General features: G+C 43.7%; 1 protein-coding gene across 4 annotated transcripts in view; it reads left to right on the top strand.

The window, feature by feature from the left end:
* Window positions 1–26,206, top strand: part of TBC1D4 (TBC1 domain family member 4) — a 181,689-nt gene that overhangs the window by 109,862 nt on the left and 45,621 nt on the right. For 3 of the 4 annotated variants that reach the window (XM_075852340.1, XM_075852342.1, XM_075852343.1), the window contains 3 exons: window positions 837–926; window positions 10,752–10,856; window positions 12,455–12,587. In XM_075852340.1, coding sequence (XP_075708455.1) covers window positions 837–926; window positions 10,752–10,856; window positions 12,455–12,587 — 328 coding nt within the window. The remainder of the gene's footprint in view (window positions 1–836; window positions 927–10,751; window positions 10,857–12,454; window positions 12,588–26,206) is intronic. The other variant, XM_075852341.1, reaches the window with a different exon arrangement.

Genomic DNA, 26,206 nt, shown 5'->3' with positions numbered 1-26,206 from the left:
GTCATTAATAGCGACAGGTGTTCCATTTCTGTGAATAACAGGATGTTGAGATGTACAGGGGCATCATACACTGTGCATGAATAGTTCATTGTGTTTATTTCATTAAATTAAAGCCTATACTTTTCCCCACATATATGTACATATTATTTATATACATATATGTATATATGCGTTATACTGAAATGGAACAAATACCTGGAAATAGGTTCAGACATTTTTGGAGCATTATATTCAATTTACATATAAATCCTGCAGCTTAGAAAAGAGCTGCTAATATGATTTACACATATGTATGTACATTTTTCTGGGGGTTCAAAGGATTAGATATATGTAATATATACTATTGATCATAGGAGCTAATAGTTTTTACGACTTCAAGACTGGGAATGTGGTCATTTGGTTATTGTTGTTACCACCTCTATCAGAGTGGTCTTTGATGTTGCAGAACATACTCCTCTAATGTGATCACTGGGATTCCCGATATGGACAGATAGCCCAGGTCCCCAAGTCTGTCCTGCCATAGTGCCTGTGATGGCACAATCATAGTGTAAACCTTCTGTACTGGCATATACATAGTAAAACAAAATCATACAATAAACAAATATTATTATTATTAGTTTCATATTATTTATAGTGATTAGTGAATGGTGTAACAAAAACAAACAGTCGGACACAACGACGGAACCCGACAGCCCCTATATAATAAGTCTGTGCGGCCCGTCACGTGACACGATGCAGATGTGGACAGAGCCTAACATGGATATTTGAATGATAATATATTTGTGGCTATTATTATAAATGTAATGGTAATAATTGCTACAAAATGTATTTTAAAGGTTGGAAGGTTTGAAATTAATCTTATAAGTCCTGATACCAAATCTGTGGTGCTGGAAAAGAACTTCAAAGATATATCGTCATGTTCTCAGGTAAGTGTCTGTTTTTTACCTTCTCTTAGTTTAATTGACTGGCACTCTGTATAATATCCTGGGGTGTCTGCTTAGTGCCATGATGGTCAATAGTATTGCATAAAGGAAGTAAGCGTCACTCCCACAGACAATTAATTGCACTATTGGCTGGGTTCACACTGAGTTTTTTGCAGGCGGAAAATCTGCCTCAAAATTCCATTTGGAATTTTGAGGCAGATTTTGCTCTGCCTGCATGCCGATTTCCGCAGCGTTTTAGATAGGGCATGTCCGTTCTTTTTCCTGCGAGATGGTTTTTCCGCTTGCAGTAAAAAAACGCCTCCGCCTCCGGAGGCATTTTCGGCCGTGTTTTGGCGCGTTTTCCTCGTCAAAAACTAGTCAAAAAACTCAGTGTGAACTCCCCCTTAGGCTATGTTCACACGGAGTATTTTGGGGGAGGAATATCTGCCTCAAAGCTCCAAACGGAATTTTGAGGCAGATATTCCTCCCCCAAAATACTCCGTGTGAATAGCAATGATCGCGCCGTTTTTCGCCCGCGGCCATTGAGCGCCGCGGGCAGAAAACACGCTTTCTCCTGCCTCCCATTGAAGTCAATGGGAGGTCGGAGGCGGAAGCGCCCGAAGATAGGGCATGTCGCTTCTTTTTCCCGCGAGGCAGTTTTACTGCTCGCGGGAAAAAGACGCCGACGCCTCCCATTGAAATCAATGGGAGGCGTTCTCGGGGAGTTTCTGCCGAGTTTTGCGACGCGGTTTCCGCGTCAATAAACTCGGCAAAAGACCCCGTGTGAACATAGCCTAAATCTGGATCTTTATTTTCAAGGATGTAATATTTTCAACTTGTTATGTTTGCGTCAACATAAATGTATCCTATAGAAATTAATCCCTTAATGACCGCCGATAAGCCTTTTCACGGCGGTCATTAGTGGGCTTTATTCTTATGCTATAGCCGTTTCACGGCCCTGCATCAGAATAAAGTCAACAGAGCAGGGAGCCGATAAATGTCCCTGCTCTCAGCTGCCAGATGTAGCTGAGAGCTGGGGGCATCCCTGCTCGAACGGGTGAGATCGATATTCGTATCGATCTCACCTGTTTAACCCCTCCGATGCGGTGCTCAATAGCGTGCATCGCATCTGAGTGGTTTTGGAGAGCGGGAGGGAGCTCCCTCTCATCCCACCGACACCCGGCAATAAGATCGCCGAGTGTCTGTGTCTCCGATGGCAGCCGGGGGCCTAATAAAGGCCCCCAGGTCTGCCCGTAGTAAATGCCTGCTAGGTTATGCCGGAGGCATGTCCTAGCAGATGCCCGTCCGTTTTAAACGGACAAGCAGTAATAAACTGCAATACAAAAGTATTGCAGTGTATTATAAAAGCGATTAGAGGATCGCATATTAAAGTCCCCTAATGGGACTAGTAAAAAAGTAAAAAAAAGTTGAATAAGGTTAATAAAAAAAAAAGTGAAAAAAAATAATATGAAAAGCACACTTTTTCCCATTACAAAATGCTTTACTATTAAAAAAAACACAATAAAGCAAAAAAGTTACACATATTTGGTATCGCCGCGTCCGTAACGACCCCGACTATAAAGCTGTTACATTATTTAACCCGCAAGGTGAACGCCGTAAAAAATAAAATAATAAAAAACAATGGAAAAATTGCTGTTTTCTGTTAATCCTGACTTAAAAAAAAGTGATAAAAAGTGATCAAAAAGTCGCATCTACTCCAAAATGCTACCAATGAAAACTACAAGTCGTCCCGCAAAAAAAAAAAGCCCTCATACAACAGCATCAGCGGAACAATAAAAAAGTTATGGCTCTTCAAATATGGAGACACAAAAACAAATAACTTTGAAAAAAAATGTTTTTACTGTGTAAGTAGTAAAACATACAAAATCTATACAAATTTGGTATCTTTGCAATCATAACAACCCGTTGAATAAAGTTATTGTGTTATTTATACCACACGGTAAACTACGTAGATTTAGGACGCAAAAAAAGAGTGGCGAAATTTCAGGTTTTCTTCTATCCCCCCCAAAAAAAAGTTAATAAAAGTTAATGAATAAATCATATGTACCCCAAAATGGTACTATTAACCCCTTAATGACCGGGCCATTTTGCACGTTAATGACCAAGGATTATTTTTTGTTTTTTCACGGTCACATTCCAAGAGTTGTAACTGTTTTTGTATTCCGTCGACATAGCCGTATAAGGGCTTGTTTTTTGCGGGACAAGTTGTATTTTGTAATTGTACCATTTTTAGATGCTTATAATATATTGATTAACTTTTATTAACTTTATTTTAGGAGAGTATTGAAAATAAGCAGTTATTCCAGCATTGATTTTCACGTTATAAATTTACGCTGTTTACTATGCAGCGTAAATAACATGTTCACTTTATTCTATGGGTCGGCACGATTACGGGGATACCAAATATGTAAAGGTTTTATATGTTTTCCTACATTTGCACAATAAAAACCCTTTTAGAAAAAAATTACTTGTTTTTGCATCGCCGCATTCCATGAGCCGTTATTTTTTTATTTTTCCGTCGATGTGGCCGTATGTGGGCTTGATTTTTGCGGGCCAATGTTTAGTTTTCATTAGTACTATTTTGGGGTACATAGGACTTATAGATTAACTTTTATTTTATTTTTTATGGGGGGAATGGGAGAAAAGAGAGAATTTTGCCGTTGTTTTTTGCGTTTTTTTTGGACGCCGTTCATCCGGTGGTTTAATTAATGTGTTCATTTTATTGGTCAAGTCGTTACGATCCCGGGGATACCATTATATGTGTATGTGTGATTTGTTTTGACACTTTTACTGAATAAAACCACTTTTTGGGCAAAAAAAGTAGTTTTATTTGATTTTGACTGTAATTATTATTATTTTTTTTCCACAAACTTTATTTAACTGTTTGACATTTTTTTTTAAAGTCCCACCAGGGGACTTCACTATGCGATGTGCCGATCGCATATATAATGCTTTGGTATACTTAGTATACCAAAGCATTATTGCCTGTCAGTGTAAAACTGACAGGCATCCTGTTAGGTCATGCCTCCGGCATCGCCTAACAGGCAGATGCTGAAGGCAGACCTGGGGGTCTTTGTTAGACCCCCGGCTGTCATGGAAACCCGACGGCGACCCGCAATTTGTTTGCGGGGGCGCCGATCGGGTGACAGAGGGAGCTCCCTCCGTCTGTCAAACACATTAGATGCCGCTGTCACTATTGACAGCGGCATTTAATGGGTTAAACTGCCGGAATCGAAGCGCGCTTCGATTCCGGCAGTTGCAGCAGGAGCCAGGCTGTGTATAACAGCCGTGCTCCTGCCGCTGATCGCGTGGGTACACTGGCAGTACCCGCGCCATCACAGGACGGATATATCCGTCCTCCTGCGCGAACTAGCAGCTGCTGAGGACGGATATATCCGTCCTTCGGCGTTAAGGAGTTAAAAAGTACAACTTGTCCCGCAAAAAACAAGACCTTATACAGCTATGTCAACGCAAAAATAAAAAAGTTATAGCTCTTCGAATGTGACGATGGAAAAATTAAAAAAAATGGCTTGGTCATTAGGGCACAGAATGCAAGCAGGGGGAAGGGGTTAAAGACCGGACAGTTCAATCCCTACCGGGCCTTTGTGATTGAACGCATAGGGAGAAGAATACAACCACGAAGATAATCGTTGACAAAGAAGTCCGGTCTTTCATTTATGTGGTGTACATTTATGTTGTGTACATTTATGTTGACACGTATATTACAAGTTGCAAATATTGTATTTTTGAGAATAAAAATGAAGACTTAGGCCTCATGCACACGACCGTAAAAACTCCCGTTATTACTGGTCGTAATTACGACCCGAAATAACGGGCCCATAGACTTCTATTGGCCATGGGTACCTCCCCGTATGCTTACGAGAAGGTGCCCGTGCCGTTGAAAAACATGTCCTATTTCAGGCCGTAATAACGGCACGAGCAGCCCATAGAAGTCTATGGAGCTCCCGTAATGACGGGTGGCTACGTGTGTGCACCCGTCATTACGGCAGCATTTCTAGGCTACGTCCGTAAATAGTCACTGTCCAGGGTGCTGAAAGAGACAACTGATCGGCAGTAACTCTTTCAGCATCCTGGACAGTGAATTCCGATCAGAATATAGAGCAACCTGTAAAAAAAAAAAAAAAAGACGTTCATACTTACCGAGAACTTCGTGCTTCTTCCTCCAGTCGGGCCTCCCAGCCGTTGCCTTGGTGACGCGTACCTCTCTTGACGTCCAGCCCAACATCCCTGGATGACGTTTCAGCCCATGTGACCGCTGCAGCCAATCACAGGCCAATCACAGGCTGCACCGTTCACATGGACTGCCGCGTCATCCAGAGATGTCGGGCTGGATGTCAAGAGAGGGACGCGTCACCAAGGCAACGGCCGGGTAAGTATGAATTTCTTTTACTTTTACCTCGGAAAGGGCTGCCCCTTCTCTCTATCCTGCACTGATAGAGAGAAGGGGCTGCCGAATAGTGCAGTGCAATTTTGCCCGTAAATACGGGTGGAATACTGGTGACACCAGAACCGTATTTACGGGCACGGGTCCGTAAATACTGGTGCAAAACGGGTCGAATACGTGTGACACCGGACCCGTATTTATGCCAGTATTTACGGGAGGGAAAAAATATGTTCGTATGCATGAGGCCTTAAGCAAGCAATTGTTTGTGGGAGGGCGCTTATTTCCTTACCTTCTCTGGTCTGTGTTCAGCTGGTGCAGAGTGGGAATCTTTGTCTGTCTCCCTAATCAGTCAATCAGTAATGCCGGGATAGACGTAATAAATGCTGCCTGGCCAAGAGTTGTGAGCTTTCCTCTGCACCATTCTGCTGATTTATGGAATGAGAAGGCAGTTCCCTAATCTGAAGTTTGGGATTTGTATTATTGATTCACTTTGTATCCAATGCTTTAACCCTTTAAGAACCTCTTTTATGTTTACATAATTGAAATTACATCTGTAGTATAATAGATGTAATTCACATGGCACCTTTCAGCAAATCCCCAACCGATTTGATTTGCATACAGGGCATTAAAGCAGAACTCCAGTCTCACCCCTGACTTATTTATTTGGCTTAGTACATATTCAGCATTTACGTGATAATTGTTTTCTCACTGGTGGCTTACTTGCTTGTAATTTATTATCCTTCTATCTTTGCTGTAATCGAGATCAGTACTCCATGAATTGACTTTGTGAAATTGTGGTAGATTTGTTCTAATGTGCAGCAGCCAATCTGAACAGGCAGAGCTGCAGTGCAAAGCATGGGCAGGTGGAGAGGAAATGGAGAAGAAACCATTTACACCTCAGACAACGTCAGAAATGAGTCAGAAAGTGGATTTCTTACTCCACTAGACAGTGCAAGTACTCTGGAAACACTGGCCTCCTGGTGAGCTTGTACTTATACACAGCAGCCAATATGAGCACACAGTGCATATTACAGGGAAGGACAGTGAATCAGCCTGAGCCACTGATGAGGCAGGAGGTGTGTTTTAGACTACCTTGGACTGTCTTTACAGCTGAGACTACTCTCCAGCACTAATCATAGCTGCACCATAATGGATCAGAGTTAAAAGCAGCCCAGATGCCAGCACAGAAGATAATTAAAATGTAACTAAACTTTCAGAGAATTTCTGACGTGTCATAGTGACATGTCAGAAGTTTGGATCGGTGGGGGTCCGAGCACTGAAACCCCCACCGATCGCTAAAACGAACTAGCAGATGCACTCGGGTGAGCGCTGAGCCACTTGGTTTCTGATTGGCTTTTCTCGGAAAGCTGATGAAATGGTGTACAAACTCAATATAAAGTCTATGAGCCCATACACCGTTACCTCAGCTTTCCGAGAAAAATAGATCAGAAACTAAGCGGCTCAGCGCTTACCCGAGTGCATCTGCCACTTCGTTTTAGTGATAGGTGGGGGTCTCAGTGCTCAGACCCCCACTGATCAAAATCTCTGACATGTCACTATGACAGGTCAGAAGTTTTCTGGCAGTTTAGTTAGTTACCTGGAGTTAAAAAAGTTGCACTAAGTTTCAGGCTGAAATCCTCATTCCTTCATTTATTTTCAGACCTCCTAAAATGCAGTTGGCAAACTGATCCTAGTTTCAGACTTTTCGCATGTAGGGATGTCCCTCCCAGTAATACATCTTAGATGCAAGGTCCGTAAATCCAAGATGCTGCTGCCTTTACTAGCTGTCAAGTATCAGCACAGCTTCATTCCTGCACTGCTTTCTCTCTACACTGATAGGCCTATGCTTTCCTCCCTATCCTCACCCCGATAGAGTTCAGCTTGTGTGATCTGCCCTCCTTGAACACTTAGATGCTTCCCCCCTCTCCACATCCCTGCTGCTGTCTCTAACACTGAGTGAAGCGGGAGAGCAGATAAGTCAACAGCGACAGGATCAGTGTTCTGTCCGAATTTGTCGGACACCAGCTAGGTGAAGGCATTAGAACTTGTAGGCAATACGTTTGTGATGTACGTTTAGTGTGCATGCCAGGAAAGCTCCCGGCGTGCGCGCTAAACGTGTCCATAGGGTAACATTAGCCCAACATTTTTATCCTTGGTTTGGCCAGTATACCTAATATATTACAAAAAAAAAGTATGGAATAGCGTAGTAGACACTACACAATACTGCGCAGTCCTGTAAAAGTATTATATTTTTTTAACATGAGAGCCTAAAGATAACAGATACCATTGTCCGGTATAAGTCACAGGCCTACGTTTAACGCATACATCATGAGCTTTTCAGGACGTATACTATAAACACATTCCGTAATAGCTTAAGGGTAATCGATGCCCAAAGGTGGCTAATATCACCCACAATTATGGCATCCATTTAAGGTATACATATTGAAAACTTCATGGATGCCACTGTTAGGTATATATCACAGCATCCATTTTACGTATGCGTCGGGAGCTTTTTTCCGGCATTCACGCTAAACATATGGCCATGTTTAATGAAGACTATTCAGATAGTTACTATTAATTTTTTTGCATTTAGGGACAAATAATCGTAAAAAAATTCAGCTGAAATATATATTTAAAACCTGTGTACTAAGCAAAGTGAGTAACGCAGAAGAACCTATTGGACTACCTTGTGAAACATGACTCGATCACGTAGTACATACATTATGTTATGTCAAGCAAATACCAGTATTTCAATCCACCTAAGATCTATGAAAATCAAAATAAATAAGTGACATTCACTCATTACATAAAGCAGATATTAAAGTGAGTATAAGACTGTGTTCACATAAGCGTTGGTTTCCGTTCATGGGTTACGTTGCAGCTTTCCGTCGGAGGAACCCATGAATGGAAAGCCAAGTGGTTACTCCAATGGAAAGCTGCAATGGAACCAATGAACGGAAACCTACGCTGATGTGAATGAGGCCTAAGTCATAGCCTCACTCCTATAATCCTCTTCTTCCAGTATAGCTTTCTATACAAAGTGCCCATGAAGTTTCTTCACACCTGGTTGCAACAGGAAAGTGAATATTGACAATGCTTTGCACAAAGCCAAGTCATGGCAGCCACTAAGGTGAAGGTGACTGGATTAAGGATTTAGCCTCCTATTGAATTAATAGATTATTGTAAGAGGCTTTTGGATCACTCGCCAGCAAAATTCAAATTAAAAGCAACATGGTATTTAAAATAGACACACAGCTACTTTACATGAAACCCAATTGCTTGTCTTATTACTGCACAATAAACATTTACTTATAACTATTGAAAGGTTTCATGTATAAAAAAAAACCATGATTTCGTTTTTAGCTTTGTTGATTAACATATTAGGCATTATTTTGGCAAGCCTAATGGCAGCAAGTGTTAAGCGGGTACAGTGGCATACGCTTCTTAGTTCAACCTACGACATTTATCTGATTCCTTAATTTAAAGGTTATGTTCACATTTGAACATATAATTAGTAACTTTGTAAATTCATTACATTAGATATCTTGCATTGATATTAAAGGGGTATTCCGGTTACAACAAGTCACCCCCTATCCATAGGGTAAGGAGTAACTTGCTGATCGGTGGGTGTTCCACAGATCGGACCCCCACCGTTTACGAGAATGGGAACCCCGAAGTTGCCCGAACCCCTCGTTTGAACCGAGCGGCAAGACACCCACCGATCAGCAAGTTACCCCATACCCTACGGATAGAGGGTAACTTGTTGTAACCGGAATACCCCTTTAAGTTGCAGCCTGAATTATAGTCTACAGATGCAATCACATTCATAGTAGTTTCATAGTAGTTATAAAAAAAACATCAAGTAGTTGAAAAAATGACTTCTTGTTTCTATTCTTATGTTCACTAGGCTAGTGAGTGGAATTCTGTGCAGCATTTTAAAGAGGAACTGACACTAAATTTTACAATACAAACGGCATATATACTTACAAATCCATATCAAAATGGCTATATAATCCTTTTTGAAAGTTTTCCTGTGTGATATCAAAATTAGCATTTTAAGAGTCCAGCTAGTGATTGACAGATCTCAACCTAGAGCTTAGTGTCCCTCCTTCTTTGCACCGTGCTGAAATCCCACTCATACTCAGTACATGCAATGAAAAACTCAAGCACTCCTTCGGTTGAAAGATACAAAATAGGTTTGTTTTAAATAAGGCAATATAAGAGAAAAGGTGTAACGTTTCGGCCACAATCCGGTCATACTCAGTACATGCTGCAGTCTCCCAGACTCTCAGACATGCTCAGTACAAGCTGCAGTCTCCCAGGCTCTCAGACATGCTCAGTACAAGCTGCAGTCTCCCTGGCTCTCAGACATGCTCAGTACAAGCTGCAGTCTCCCTGGCCCTCGCACATGCTCAGTACTAGCTGCAGTCTCCCAGGCTCTCGCACATGCTCAGTACTAGCTGCATTCTCCCAGGCTCTCAGACATGCTCAGTACAAGCTGCAGTCTCCCAGGCTCTCACACATGCTCAGTACTAGCTGCAGTCTCCCAGGCTCTCAGACATGCTCAGTACAAGCTGCAGTCTCCCTGGCTCTCGCACATGCTCAGTACTAGCTGCAGTCTCCCAGGCTCTCGCACATGCTCAGTACTAGATGCAGTCTTCCAGGCTCTCGCACATGCTCAGTACTAGCTGCAGGCTCTCAGACATGCTCAGTACAAGCTGCAGTCTCCCAGGCTCTCACACATGCTCAGTACTAGCTGCAGTCTCCCAGGCTCTCGCACATGCTCAGTACAAGCTGCAGTCTCCCAGGCTCTCGCACATGCTCAGTACTAGCTGCAGTCTCCCAGGCTCTCAGACATGCTCAGTACAAGCTGCAGTCTCCCTGGCTCTCGCACATGCTCAGTACTAGCTGCAGTCTCCCAGGCTCTCGCACATGCTCAGTACTAGCTGCAGTCTCCCAGGCTCTCGCACATGCTCAGTACTAGCTGCAGTCTCCCAGGCTCTCGCACATGCTCGGTACTAACTGCAGTCTTCCTGGCTCAGCAGTGAGAGAGAGCAGCAGGTGGAGCTGTAATTCCACACTGAAACTGGTATTACATGTTACCCAGAAGTCAGTAGGTATACACAGTATCTGTTTTAAATATAGCAGGGCTGTTTTGAAATATTTAAAGTGGGCCAATAAAGCTTATTATCTGTTTACATGTTTCCAAATAAAGTAATATTGATCATGACAATAGACACATATTTGGTACGTGTGTATATCTAATTAATCTCTAATAAATTATTTTATTTCACCAATTCTGCAGTTCCTTATAAATGCATCATAAAATTTAATGCATGGATCAGGACATACTTTACATTCAGTAGTCATTTATTCATTTGAATTATTTATATTTTTTTCAGGGTATCAATTATACTGATCACTTTGGTTTTGTCTGCCGGGAAAGTGTGGAGCCTGGAATAAACCAGTATGTTTGCTACGTCTTCCAGTGTGCCACAGAAGCTTTGGTGGGTAACAAAAACAGTGCTACTGGCATTATAATGTTACACAGGCCTCACAATACCCATTATGAAAATAGGTTCTACAGCTAGTTTTTATAATAATTTCTATTCGAAAAAATGTAATTAAAGTGGTTTTGTGGGACTGTAATATTGATGGCCTATACTTAGGATAGGCCATCAACATCTGGTTGATGGGGTTCCACCTCCGACACCCCTGCAATCAGCTTCATTGTTTATTAAGGCTCAAGGGCTTGTTGTCATGAAGCGGGTTAGTGGACCCACTAGGCCGTACCGCCGTAGCGGGAAGGCAGCTGGCCAAACCACAGGAAACCCCAGAAATACAATGTCCCGCACAAGGGTACCTGAATAGTCCAGATGGTGGCCGCAGCTCTGGCACAGATGAGATGGGTGCAGCGGATGGCGCCAAACGTGGCGGAAGACACAGGAGCCGCAAGTTGCGCCAGACGTGGCGGATTCCTCCGGACGTGGCAGATGACACAGGACGTGGCGGATTCCTCCGGACGTGGCCGATGACACAGGACGTGGCAGATTCCTCTGGACGTGGCAGATTCCTCTGGACGTGGCAGATGACACAGGACGTGGCACGACTTGATACTAAGGAATAGCACAGGAAACAGGAACGGGGAACAAGGCACGGGTAACAACAGGAGCGGGAAACACTAAGGGACCATTTGCAAGACAGACTGGGAAAACTAACAACGTTCAGGCAAGGATTAGAAGGCCAGGAGCCTTCTTATAGACCAGGAAATCATGGGAGTTGATGATGATGACGATTTCCTTATTGCGTGCACTGGCCCTTTAAGGCCGGGCGCGAGCGTGCGCGCGCACCCTACGGGACACAGCCGAATGGAGCGGAAGTGAGTGCTGGCGTCTCCTAGGAGGGAGACGGGGACCAGCGCTCACAGATCCATGGCTGCGGGCGTCGGGAGGTTAGTGAACCCGACGGCCCGCGGCCATGGACGCTACACTGGTCTAAATTCTTGCACTACATATAGTCTACAATAAGAAACAATGCAACAAGTAGAATTGTTAGAAAAAGTTGGATTACTTACCCCTGCACATATTCACTAAATGTGTGGTGTGGAGGGCAGAAAAGACAGCATCCACTGGCAAGACAAGACAGCTTTGTCAGGAGGCCATATATACAAAATATTACAGTCCCAGAAAACCCCTTTAAGAGGGAGCCTTTTATTGGCTAGTTGATGGAAGTTTACATTTTAAGCATTGTATATGCCTGATCAACCTGGCTAACAGGCTCTATTTCTGGCTGTGTATTAGAATTTCCAAGCAGTGGCCAAGTGGAAAGTACTTACTTCAACAAGGATAATGACATGGGTCCTGGGAAGGAAACTGCACTGTCCTAGAGTCGTTGTAGTCATCATGCAAGGATGCAGCCATAACACACATAAAAGAATATTACATAGCCACATGTATGGTTGCTATTAAATATAATTCAGAAGTCATTAGGTGTATATCTTTTTTAAATATGGCAGGACTGTTTTGGAATACTGTATTTAAGGACAGCCAATAAATCCGATCCTCGGTGAAATGTATATTTTACATCCATTTTTGTTTTATGTCAGGTGGATGAAGTCATGCTGACCTTAAAGCAGGCATTCAGCACTGCCGCTGCTCTCCAAAATGCCAAGACGCAGATCAAGCTGTGTGAAGCCTGTCCTATGCATGCTCTACACAAACTCTGTGAGCGAATTGAAGGTATGAGTTATAATTCACACTGAACTGAACAGCATGGCTGAAAAGATAGCTGGAAAACTCTTCACACAATAAGATGATTTACAATTCTTACAATGGTAAAGCCTTAGAAATGTCACCTCCGAGTGGCCAAGACTATCTCTTCTTGTGTCAGGAGCTTTATCCATATACACCGCGTTCCAAATTGTTATGCAAATGTTATTTTTCGCTGATTTTCCTAAATAGTCGATGCAAATGACAGTCGGTATAATCTTCAAGCCATCAACCGTTGGAGTATAATGCAAATTTTATTGAACAAATCTAATGATAACAGATTTTTTTTTAGAAGTAAAAAACTCTAAATGCACTGTTTCAAGTTATTATGCACAACAGAGATCAAAACATTTTAAAGGTTGTAAAGAGAACTAAAATGGTCATTTGTTGAATTTGCAGCATCGGGAGGTCATATTTACAGGAATCAAAAGCTCTTTCAATAAAAAAAAACTTAACCGGCCAAGTTACATGTTAACATAGGACCCCTTCTTTGATATCACCTTCACAATTCTTGTATCCATTGAATTTGTGAGTATTTGGACAGTTTCTGCTTGAATATCTTTGCAGGATGTCAGAATAGCCTCCCAGAGCTTCTGTTTCGATGTGAACTGCCTCCCACCCTCATAGATATTTTGCTTGAGGATGCTCCAAAGGTTCACAATAGGGTTGAGATCAGGGGAACATGGGGGCCACACCATGAGTTTCTCTCCTTTTATGCCCATAGCAGCCAATGACACAGAGGTATTCTTTGCAGCATGAGAAAACGGCTTATGAGGACTTATGAGGCTTTCATTTTTTAGAATAGTTTAATTTTCCGTGTTTTACATTTTTCTTATGAGCCAAATCATCAAAAATTGTAAAAAAAAAACAACACTTTTTTGTAATGTTTTATATATATATATATATATATATATATATATATATATATATATATATATATATATATATATATATATATATATATATATATTTATCTATATTATATTATATATATATATTTATTTATCTATATTATATTATATTATATATATATATATATATTTTGGGCAAGGACGTGGTGTCCGAGGCACAGTTGAGTTGTTTTTTTTACTCAGCTGCTTTTCTCTCTCTTACCAAATACAACCAAACTTTATGATACGTGCCAAATATAATTTCCCTCCTTCTTTACAATTGCTTATTATTATTTCATTTCGACGATGGAAGCATCAACAGGTAAGTGTTAGGCTGGGTTCACACACCCTATTTACGGACGTAATTCTGGCGTTTTAACCTCGAATTACGTCCGAAAATACGGCTCCAAAGCGCCGGCAAACATCTGCCCATTCATTTGAATGGGTTTTACGATGTACTGTGCCGATGGTAATTTTTTTACGCGCCGCTATCAAAATACGGCGCGTAAAAAAGACGCCCCCTTTCAAAGAAGTGCATGTCACTTCTTGGGACGTAATTGGAGCCGTTTTCCATTGACTCCATAGAAAAACAGCTCCAATTACGTCCGTAGTGGACGCAGCTAAAAACGTCTGCACTTGCTATTACGTCTGAAATTCAGGAGCTGTTTTCTCCTGAAACAGCTCCGTAATTTCAGGCGTATCGGACATGTACGCGTGACCATACCCTTACTGAACGTGGTGGACAATCGAGTTGAAGCGTAGGATTTTCGAGTGGGAGTGGTGGACAATCGAGTGGAGCGTAGTATTTTCGAGTGGGAGTGGTGGACAATCGAGTGGAGCATAGGATTTTCGAGTGGGAGTGGTAGAGTGGTGGATATTTCGAGTTGAAGCGTAGGATTTTCGTGTAGGAGTGGTCGAGTGGTGGATATTCGAGTAGGAGTGGTTGGAGTGGTCGAGTGGTGGATAAGAGCAGGAGGGGGGAAATCCAGAGGTGGTGAAGAGGGGGAAAGCCTGAAGAGACTAATAAACGCCCAAAGAGGCTAATAAAAGCCCAAAGAGGCTACACTTATATTTTCTTCCAATATTTTTTAAAAATACTTATCATCATTCCTTTTGCTAGCAAACCCATGTAACTGGTTTTCTATACTAGTGGATATACATACACTCTAGAGCTCTGTAACAATTAATCTTCTCTCTACGTCACCCTGGATCGCTGTGAGGGGAGAGTGAGGAGGGCTATAAGGCTATATTCACACAACAGTGAAAGATAGGGCAGTTAACAACGGATCAACTTTAAGTTTTTCATGGCTGTTTAGCCATGTGTCTCAGAATTTGAATCCATTTCCCGGCTGTCTGTCCGTTTTATTGCAGTTTGCTCTCCGTTTTTCATGGACGTAAAAAAATGTTTTATGAATTTTAATCGTTAGGGTTTTTTATCCCAACCCTCTGAAAACACCACAGTGCCCATGTAGATAGTGACGCAATAGCACTGTAGATAGTGCCACATTGCCCACACAGATAGTGCCAGTTCCCACATAGATAGTGCCCACTGTAAATAGAGCCCACATAGTGCCACAGTTCCCACTGTAGATAATGCCACACTCAGTGCCCATGTAGATAGCGCCTCAGTGTCCCCTGTAGGTAGTGCCCATATAGCACCACACCCCCTGTAGATAGTGGCACCCACTTCAAATAGCGCCACCCCCTGTATATAGCAACATCCCCCCTATAGATAGCAACGTCCCCCCTGCAGTTAGCAACATCCCCCTGAGGCTGCAGGTAGCGCCAACCCCCCTGCAGATTGCAACATCCCCCAGCGCTGGCCGGGGATTCCGATCTTAAAAGGTGCTTAGGTGGCGCTGTCCACAGAGGGTTTTGTGCTATCTACAGTGTGTGTGGTGTGTGGTGCTATCTACAGTGGAGGGTGTATTCAAATCCCCGGCAGACATGAGAGTGCAACGCTGCTTACACTGAAGCAGCACTGCACTCATTAAACCCCGTTCCAGGCTGCCAACGTTTATATAAGTGACAACTACACGGGGCATCGGCAGTTGGAACGTATATACGCATATGGCAGTCGAGAAGGGGTTAACCATGGTTACCTCCAAGGAAACACGTGCAGTCATCATTGCTGTGCATCAAAAGGGCTTTACAGGCAAGGACATTGCTGCTTGTAAGATTGCCCCAAAATCAACCATTTATCAGATCATCAAGAACTTCAAGGAGAGAGGTTCAATTGCTGTGAAGAAGGCTTCAGGGCGCCCATTAAAGTCCAGCAAGTGCCAGGATGGTTTCCTAAAGAGGATTCAGCTACAGGATTGGTTCAACACCAGTGCAGAGCTTGCTCAGGCATGGCAGCAGGCAGGTGTCAGTGCATCCGCACGCACAGTGTTGCAAAGGGTTTTGGAGGCTGGCCAGGTATCAAGAAGGGCAGCAAAGAAGCAACTTCTCTCCAAGAAAAACATCCTGTCATAAATAGGAGACTTAGTTGTGTTCGCCGCCATTAGTCGCATTTTCCCCCGAGGACGCCACTACGGTGGTGAAACATGTCGGGGCGGGCTTTTTCTCTTTTTTTAAAAAAATTCAATGTTTTCTGACAATTTCTAGTCCATTTTCAAGCGGACTGCAGATGCAGAATATAGTTGTTCCATACAGGCAGTGCGGTCATCAGAGATGGTGGTCTGATTCTGCACTCAGTTAGCACAGACTACAGAGCATCATCAGCATTATTACTATACAGAGACTTTCAGTTCACATTGTGCTTTTAATCTTCATTTGTTTGCTTAATAGTTATTTACAATTAAGTTACACATTACAATATTAGTAAGCATTCAATAGGTATCTGGGAAACAAGGGCTAATCTCTTTGCCTTTGGTAATATTGACGTGTTTTTGTGTGTACCTCAGCCCACCAGTTACCTGAGTTCTCCTTTTTTGTTATTTATACTGTGGGGGCACTATGTAGGGAATTATACTGTGGGGGCATTACACTTTTTTTTTATGGGGCATTGTTTTTTATGATGGGGTGAGGCGCCGAAAGATAATTTTGCACAGGGCGCCATCTTTCCTTTGGCCGGCCCTACATCTTGTGTCCATGGCCAGGAAACTCCCCAGATCTCAACACCCATGGAGAACCTGTCAACCCTCAAAAGGCAGGTGGACAAAAAAAACAACACAGAAATTGTAAAAAGCTCCTAGCACTGATTAGACAAGAATGGATTGCCATAAGTCAGGATTTGGCCCAGGAGCTGATATCCAGCATGCCAGGGCGAATTGTAGAAAAAGAAGGGTCAACACTGTAAATATTGAGTCTTTGCATAAACTTGATGTATTTGTGAAAAAAGTAACAAAAATTTATGAAATGCTTATAATTGTACTTCAGTTACCATAGAAACATCTGATTTAACCCCTTAACGCACCTTGACGTAACTGTGAGGTGAGCAGTAAGTTCGCGCACCTTGACGTGCAGTTACGTCTGTGCTTTGACAGTTAACCGCCGCGCGGCGCTACACCACAGCGGCGGTTAACTGTGCAGGGTGTCTGCCCTGCATTCCCTGTTGCCGATCAGCGGCCCATAGCCGCTGATTTCGGCAGTTAACCCCTTAATTGCGGCATTCGATTTTGAACTCCACAATTAAGGTGTTTAGCGCTGATCGGCAGCCCCCACATGAAATCACGGGGGCTGGCGATGGTACCCAGATGGCAACCGGACTCCGGACAATGGCTTCCGGGCTGCCATGTACAGAAGTCTATGAGGACCAGCCGGAGGGTGGTCGTTGTAGGCTTCCTGTCAGTGAGACTGTGACGTCACACTGACAGTTGGAATGCATTACACTACGTGTGTAGTGTAATGTATTCCAGCAGCGATCAGAGCTGCAAGTCTAAGTGTCCCCTAGTGGGACAAGTGAAAAAAGTAAAAAAAAGAATAAAAATGTTTTAAAAAAAAGTGTAAAAATCAAAGTTATAAGTGATATAAACAAGAACTGCTTTTTTTTTTCCTATAATAAGTCTTTTCAAAAAAAGTACACATATTTGTTATCACTGCGTTCGTAACGACTCCAACTATAAAACTATAATATTATTTTTCCCGCACGGTGAACACCGCAAAAAAAAAAAATGAAAAACCATGCCAGAATCACTATTTTTTCGTCACCACCCCTCCCAAAATATGCAATAAAAAGTGATCAAAAAGTTGCATGTATGCCAAAATAGTACCGATACAAACTACAACCTGTCCCGCAAAAAACAAGCCCTTACACAGCTTTTTTGACTGAAAAATAAAAAAGTAAGGGGCGTGGCTTGGACATGGCGCTGACCAGACGTGCTGCTTGAGAGCTCCAACCCGCTCATAAGCATATTATAAGACACACTTGAACCTACCTAATGGTCAGGAAATCTAAGGCAACCTCGGGGACTCCATACTGTACGAGGCAGATGTCTTCAGCCGGCTCCATTCAGCGATTTCTCACCGACGCTGCTGCTGGGCCGTCTCCCAAGATGGCGCCGTTGGAGGGGAGACTAACTGGACCAGGATTCCCGCTTGCAGAGGAGTCTTCTTCGGGAATTTCAGCTGCAGCATCAGGTACCGACAGTGCCCCTCTCCGGTCTCTGGCTCCCAGGGTTCGTTTCCTTCCCTGCTGGCGGGGGTAGAGATGGGCCCTTCTGGAACTGTCATCGCGCTTCCTGCACCGTCCTGCTCGCCACGTGGTGTCAGTCATGGCGCCCGGACCTCTCATTCCTCATCCTCTGGCATGCTGGGGTCTGCATCAATGCCTGCTTCTCCTCGGGATTTGGATCTTCATTCCTCCCCCCACATTAATGGCTTTGCTAGCATGGGAGATGATTTACAGGGCCTGAGACAGCAGCTCGCCTCATTGCCCACTAAACAGGACATGGAGCGTTATGTGAATCGTCTTGAGATGACATATAAATCTGAGATACAGGCTCTTACGACTAATGTCTCTCAATTGTCCGATCAAGTTCAGCGCATAGAAGGCGATGTTTTTTCTGTTACACAGCAGCAAGTCTCTCATGCTGAATGGCTGGATCAGCACTCCCAGCAGATTCATGCTCTATTTAACTTGGCTGAAGATCATGAGAATCGGAATCGCCGTAACAATATTCGGCTCCGGGGCATTCCTGAGGATATATCTTCGGGGCAACTCATACCCGTCCTACAGTCTTTGTTCAACTCCCTGCTGGGGCACCCTGCTGACGATCCATTGGAGCTTGATAGGGCTCACAGGACTCTCGGCCCTCGTAACCCGGATCCTGACAGGCCTAGAGATGTGCTATGCCGTGTCCATTTTTTCTCTCTGAAGGAGCAGATCATGAGGAAGGCCCGAGACAAAGGAGAAGTCTTATTACAAGGGGTCAAGATCCAGTTGTTATCCGATTTGTCCAAGATGACCCTGGACAAACGCCGAGTGCTTCGTCCCTTACTGGATGTGCTGAGAGAGCATGAGATCTCCTATTCCTGGGGTCACCCCTTCCAGCTACAGGTCCGCAGAGAGGGGACATTGCTGAGTGTTCGAGACCCAGGGGATGTTCCGGACTTCTGTGCTGCCCTCCAGGTGCCGAGAGTTTCCCTGCCTGATTGGCCGTATGCCCCTCTACCATCACAGCGCTCAAGGCCGCGCCGGCGTGGTCGTTCTCCCGCTTCTCCTATGGGTCGTCATGGTGGGAGACGTGCTGATCCGTTGTGATTTCGTATGGAGGTTTCTTTGTCAGCCAGCAGTAGGCCTAGGCCTTAAGTTCATTTGTTATTGGTTATATCTTGGGAGGCGAAGGTCTGATGTGTGTCATTTAATGCCCAGTTATGCCGGTACTTTCGCACTAGGTAGGGGCTGCAGGTGTTCAGATTGATCAGTTACCCGGGATTAATTAATGTTCTTCAGCTGCCAGTACTACTGCAACATGTATGTTATGTGATTATCTATTTTAATACTAATTGCATGCCTGTGCATTCATGCGGTAACTGTATAGATTTCCGGGATTGTATGGTTATGTTGGTATCTCTGGTTTGATCCTGACCAAATGTCGGGCATTATTTCACTTTCTCGTAATATTGAGCTAATTGCCTTAATGTTCTTTCCATTCATGTGTTGGTTCTAAGATGTGTGTTATTTGCACTGGGTTGGGGGGTGCGGGGCACTGGCTAGACCTTGTCCTGACACTTCTCCTCTTAGGGACTCACTGGTTATATCCGGTGTACTCTTGATTGTTTCTCCTTGAGTAGCTCAAGGGGTGGGTGATTATTTCACCTGTCTGTTTGTCTTTGTTGTTGTCTCTCCCTTCCTTGTTTGTCCTGTTGTTGTTCGTTGCGCCTCTACTTAGTACATTGCTCTGCGAGCTCCTTTAGTGAGAGGTGGCAATGGCACAATTGAAGACTTGTACCTTTAATGCTAGGGGGCTTAATGTCCCAGAAAAACGCTCACAAATTTTATACAACATGCATAAAGAGCGGGTACATATCTTGTTCTTGCAAGAAACTCATTTTCAGACGGGCCATACGCCACAGTTCACGAATCGATATTTTCCGGTCTGGTTCCACAGTACCAACCCGGACTCTAAGTCCAAGGGCGCCAGTATATGTATTCATAAGTCACTCTCACATAAAATTCTTGATGTTCTGGTTGACCCGGATGGTCGATATGTTTTTCTCAAGCTATCCATACGTAATAAGATATTTACACTGGTCAATATGTACCTCCCCAATAGGGACCAGGCACGAGCAGGCCGATTGTATTTAAGGAAACTGGAAGAGTTCACTGAGGGCGTTCTAATTGTTGGAGGTGATTTTAATCTGACTTTTGATTCCAGACTTGACACCTCTTCGGGCAGGTCTGTGGTTCCTAAGTCGCATTTGGGGGCACTGAAAAATGTGATGCATTTCATGCAGTTGATTGACGTGTGGAGGATTCTACACCCTCAGGTAAGAGAATACACTTATTTCTCCCCACTGCATAACATGTACAGTAGGATAGACGCTTTTTTGATTAGCCACCACTTGCTTACCTGGCATCCTACCTCTGACGTGGGCCCTATGATTTGGTCGGACCATGCACCTGTGTTTCTGACCCTTACATTTCCTAATTCATTACCTAATTTCCAATCCTGGAAACTTAATGACAACTTGTTGCGGGATGCAGTATGCGTGGCGGCCATTAAAGATTCAATTACCGGTTTCTTTGAGGTTCATGAACATGAAGCTACTCCCTTGCCACTCCAGTGGGAGGCACTGAAGTGTGTCATTCGAGGGGTACTGATACAAAATGGGGCACGATTGAAGCGCGAAAAAGGGTTTGCTATTACACGTCTCTTGATTCAGATACGAGATCTGGAATCCTGTCACAAAAGGGTTCCATCCTCACAGATTTTTGCAGAGCTCACTACAGCGAGAGAATCCTTGCGTTCTTTGATAGATCAGTCGCATGCTCGATTCAGGGATCGGATGCGCAAGCACTCATACGAATATGCAGATAAATGCGGTAGGTCTCTTGCACGGATACTGCATCCCCGTACACAGGCGTCATATATCCCTAAAGTTTCATCTCCCTCGGGCGTTGAGGTTCATGACCCGTTTGGTATTACGGACTGCTTTAAACACTATTACTCGGCGCTATATAATATCAAAGGCCAATTTCATGATATGCAGGCAGAATCGTTACGGGATAAAATCGACCGCTATGTTCAGGATACTGCGTTGCCGACCTTGGAGGAGGGGGTGGCTTTGGAGCTTGAGGAGGATTTTTTGGAAACCGAAGTGGAGCGGGCTATTGGAGAGTCGCCCTTGGGCAAAAGCCCGGGGCCCGATGGGTTTAATAACAAATTTTATAAGGCATTTAAAGATCAATTGACTCCTTTTCTGACAAAAGTTTTTAACTCGGTGTCCTCCTCATGTCCCTTTGCGCCTCAATCCCTCGAGGCTCATATAACTCTTCTACCTAAACCAGGCAAGGACCCAACGGTATGCGCAAACTTCAGGCCCATATCGTTAATTAATGTAGATGTGAAGCTTTTCGCGAAGCTACTTGCCTCTCGGTTATCGCCGTTACTACCTGACTTGATCGTGGATGATCAGGTGGGGTTTGTATGTGGTCGGGAAGCGCGGGATAACACCAACAAAACCCTCCTTTTGACGTCATACTGCCAATCCCATAAGATACCGATGTGTTTACTCTCGATAGATGCCGAAAAGGCTTTTGATAGAGTGCACTGGGTGTTCCTCCGCAGTGTCCTGACACAGGTTGGCCTTGGCACCACTACGGTGGATAGGATAATGGCCTTGTACCAAAGGCCTACAGCTCGAGTTCGTGTCAACGGACTATTATCTGATCCTCTGTCTATTGCTAATGGCATGAGACAAGGGTGCCCACTCTCGCCTCTTTTGTATGTTCTGGTCATGGAACACCTGGCCGTGGCGCTGCGGAATAACCCTGATGTTAACGGTATATTCATTGGCTCACAGCATCATAAATTGGCGTTATACGCGGATGACCTCCTGGTATATATCACAACTCCCATGATTTCTTTGCCATCTCTGACGGAGGAGTTTGAGCGCTTTGGCCATCTAAGTAATTTTAAAGTCAATTACTCCAAATCGGAGGCCTTGAATATATCTTTGGATCAACCTCTGGCTGCCCATCTCGCTCAGGTTTTTCCGTTCAGGTGGCAACCCAAATCTTTAAAATATCTAGGGGTACATGTCCCTACGCAACAGTCAGATTTGTATGCTTTGAATTATACGCCCATCTTACAGCGTACCATGAAGGAATTGGCGGAATACGGCGGAAACCGCATGTCGTGGTTTGGACGTATCAATGCGGTCAAAATGGATGTCTTGCCCAAATTTCTATATATCTTCCAGACCGTCCCTATTGCAGTACCATCCAGTTTTTTCCAGGTTTTACATAGGGACATAACTAAGTTTGTGTGGGGCTCCGCTAAGCCTCGTATCCGGTATACTGTCCTGAGCCGGCCAAAAGTAGACGGGGGTGCGGGTCTCCCAGACTTTAAACGATACCATCAAGCAGCGATAATTATGAGAGTAGTGGATTGGTTCCGTTCGGAGTCAGGTAAGCAATGGGTGCGCATTGAAAGGGCTATGTCTCCTCTGGCATTATCCTCTCTGCCGTGGCTGTCAGTCCTTCAGAGACAATCTCTCCCTCTACCTTTCCTCACACGTCAGTTTCTCATGGTTTGGGAACGGATCTTGGGTACTACGGGCCTTGTTCATCGCCCAGGTCCCTTGACTCCTCTATTTGATAATCCTTCTTTCCCTCCGGCGGAGGGTGTTGATACATTCCTCTGTTGGGAGAGTGGAAATGGTGGATATTTATCGGAGACCCTTACTCCAGACGGTGCCATGTTGCCAATGACGGATGTATCTGCTGCCTGCCCGGGGAGGAGGTCAACCTGGTGGTCCTACTTGCAATTGCGGTCCTATCTTTCTTCCATAGGTGATTGTATGGTCCTACTACAGGTTAAGACTCCTTTGGAACTCTACTTGTCCTTGCCCACAGCTCCTTCTCATGTGTTGTCTCACCTGCATGGGATCCTTCTGCCGAAATTTTCTTTCTCTCAATTATCTTTTACTGCAGCATGGGACGAGGAAATGGGGGTTAGACACTCTGAGAAGGAGTGGGGTACCGCTTTCCTGTTAGCTCATAAGTTACGATGTCTTGTTTTGCACAGGAACAGAATTACAAAATACTAACCAGGTGGTACCGTTGTCCGACCTTGCTACACAGGATATTCCCCGATGTGTCTGCTGATTGTTGGAGGTGTGGGGAAGCTCCTGCAACTATGTTGCATATTTGGTGGGATTGTCCCATGCTACGTCCCTTTTGGGGAAAGATTTTTGATTTAGGCAACAAGCTTTTCCATACTGAGGTTCCAACCTCGGCTTCCATAGGCTTGCTTTCTATGGTTCCTGGATCACTCCCACACCTCAAAAGGGGGATCTTTAGACATTTCTTGACCGCAGCGAGAACGGTGATACCTCGTCACTGGAAATCACATACTGTACCGTCCCTGGCGGAATGGGTAACGGAGGTGAACGGGATCATGAGAATGGAGGAGTTGCTGTCCGTTGATAGGGGCAAATCAGGGATCTTCGTCCAAACTTGGATGGTATGGACTAGATTCCGGGAAGGTGCTGATCTACCTCTCTGGTTGGATGGCAGGTTCTGAATGAATCTTAGTACTTACCTGAGGCGCTTTGTATGTATGTGTTTTCCCTCTGTTGTCTGATGTTATGTGTTGTATGTCCATATACTTAAAAAGTGCTCTTATAGGTGTCACTTCTCACTTTACTAGGGGGGCGGTCTCCCTGACTATTGCACTAATTTAATGTGAACATGATACTGTTATTTTTATTGCTATATCTCTCTTATCATTCAATTCTGATAGATGGGAGGCTACCTCCTACTGTTGTTCTTCTACGTGTATATATTTATATCTATGAATACTGTTGTTACACTATGATGTTTCACTAAAATGTATTGCACTGCGTGCAAATTTATACTTTTTTTGCACAAACCGTGAAATGTTTGTATTGTTATATTTTCAAAATAAAAATCTTTGATAAAGAAAAAAAATAAAAATAAAAAAGTTATGGCTCTCAGAATACGGTGACACAAAAAATAATTTATTTTCTAAATACGTTATTTTATTGCGCAAACGCTTCAAAACATAAAAAACCTATATACATCTGGTATCGCCGTAATCGTACCGACCTGCAGAATAAAGTATAATGGTCATTTATAGCCCAGGGTAAACACCGTCAAAAATAAATAAAAATCATTGTCAGAATTTATGGTTTTTGGTCACCTGGCTTGCCGAAAAATGGCATAAAAAGTGATCAATAAAATCGCATGTACCCCAAAATGGTACCAATGAAAATTACAGATTGTCCCGCAACAAATAAGCCCTCACGCAGCTCCGGTGGTGAAAAAATAAAAAAGTTCCGGCTCCCAGATTATGGCGATGCAAAATGTGCAGAGCGTTTCAAAAGCGGACAGGATCGGGTGCAATTTATAAGTGCGACACTGGCCACATATCTGTGGATTATTATTTATTTACCCCATTACTATACCCTCTTATTATGCTCTGATGTACTCTGCCCAGCCTACATGTGCACCCACATTATAAACTGAAATACCAGCAAAACGCCAGAGCTACTACCAAGCAAAATATGTGCTCCAAAAGCCAAATGGCGTCTCTCCCTTCTCAGCCCTACAGCGTGCCCAAACAGCCGTTTACGTCCACCGATATGGCATCGCCATACCCGGGAGAACCCGGTTAATATTTTATGTGGTATTTGTGGCACAAACTGGGCACAACATATAGTGCACTAAAATGGCACATCAGTGGAAAATTTTAATTTTCACTCTGCACCATCCGCTGCGCGTTAAACCCTTCGCGCACCATGACTTAATAGCATGTCGTGGTGTGTGGGTGGTGATATATGGAGCGTCTCACACGCTGAGCCCGCGCCATACGCTGCGGGTGTCAGCTGTGTATTACAGCTGATACCCGGGACTAACGGACAGAAACAGCGATCACGCTGTTACAGGAGCCTGTAAAAATCACAATATACTGCAATACATTAGTATTGCAGTGTATTCTACCAGTGATCTAACGATCGGTGGTTCAAGTCTCCTAGGGGGACTAATAAAATATGTAAAAACAAAAGTAAATAGTTATTATTAGTGGAAAAAATGTAATAAATATTTAAAGTCCAAAAAGAAACCCTTTTCACATTTTTTCTCTTAAAGTAATGTAAAAAATGTAAAAAAAAATAAATATACAAAATTGGTATAGCTGCGTCCGTAAAAGTCCAAGCTATTACAATATACCATTATTTAACTCACACGGCGAAGGCCGTGAAAAATAAAGAATTTTAAACTGCAAAATCTCAGTTTTTGGGTCACCTTGGCTCTACCAAGAAATTTAATAAAAAGTGCTTAAAAAGTCTTTTGTACCAAAAAATGGTACCAATAAAAACTACAGCTCGTCCCGCAAAAAATAAGCCCTCACACCACTCTATTGACGGAAAAATAAAAAAGTTGTGGCTCTCGGAAAGCGGGGAGGAAAAACGAAAAAAAAGAAAAAAGAAAAACATGGATCAGTTCGGAAAGGGTTAATTACTTTCTAATGAAAAAAAAATTATGACCACATGTGGGGTATTGCCGTACTCAGGAGAAATTGCTTTACAAATGTTGGGCGGCATTTTCTCCTTTATCCTTTGTGAAATTGAAAAAATTCAACATTTTAGTGGAAATATTGTTGATATTAATTTTCACAGCCTAATTCTAATAAATTCTGCAAAAGACGTGTGGGGCCTAAATGCTCACTATACCCCTAGATAGATTCCTTAACTGGTTGCCGACACAGCACGAGTATGCTCGTCCTGAGCGGCGAGCACTTCGCGCATTAGGACGAGCATACTCGTCCTGTGTGACAGCCGTCCCTGCCGTCTCTGTGTGTGCGATCGAGAGCGGGGCAACGGCTGTAATATACAGCCACGGCCCCGCTCTGACAGCGGAGAGGAGAGAAACATCTTCTCTCCGCTGTTAACCCTTTGAACGCCGCGATGACAGCTGATCGCGGCGTTCAAAGAGAGGGGACTGCACATTGATCGCGTCACAGAAAATAACTGTGACGCGATCAAAGCCCACAACTCGTATGGCCAGAC

Source organism: Rhinoderma darwinii, chromosome 2 (genome assembly GCF_050947455.1).
Source record: "Rhinoderma darwinii isolate aRhiDar2 chromosome 2, aRhiDar2.hap1, whole genome shotgun sequence".
NCBI lineage: Eukaryota > Metazoa > Chordata > Amphibia > Anura > Rhinodermatidae > Rhinoderma > Rhinoderma darwinii.
Note: the sequence above shows the minus strand (reverse complement) of the source record. Positions and strands in the feature narration are given on the sequence as shown.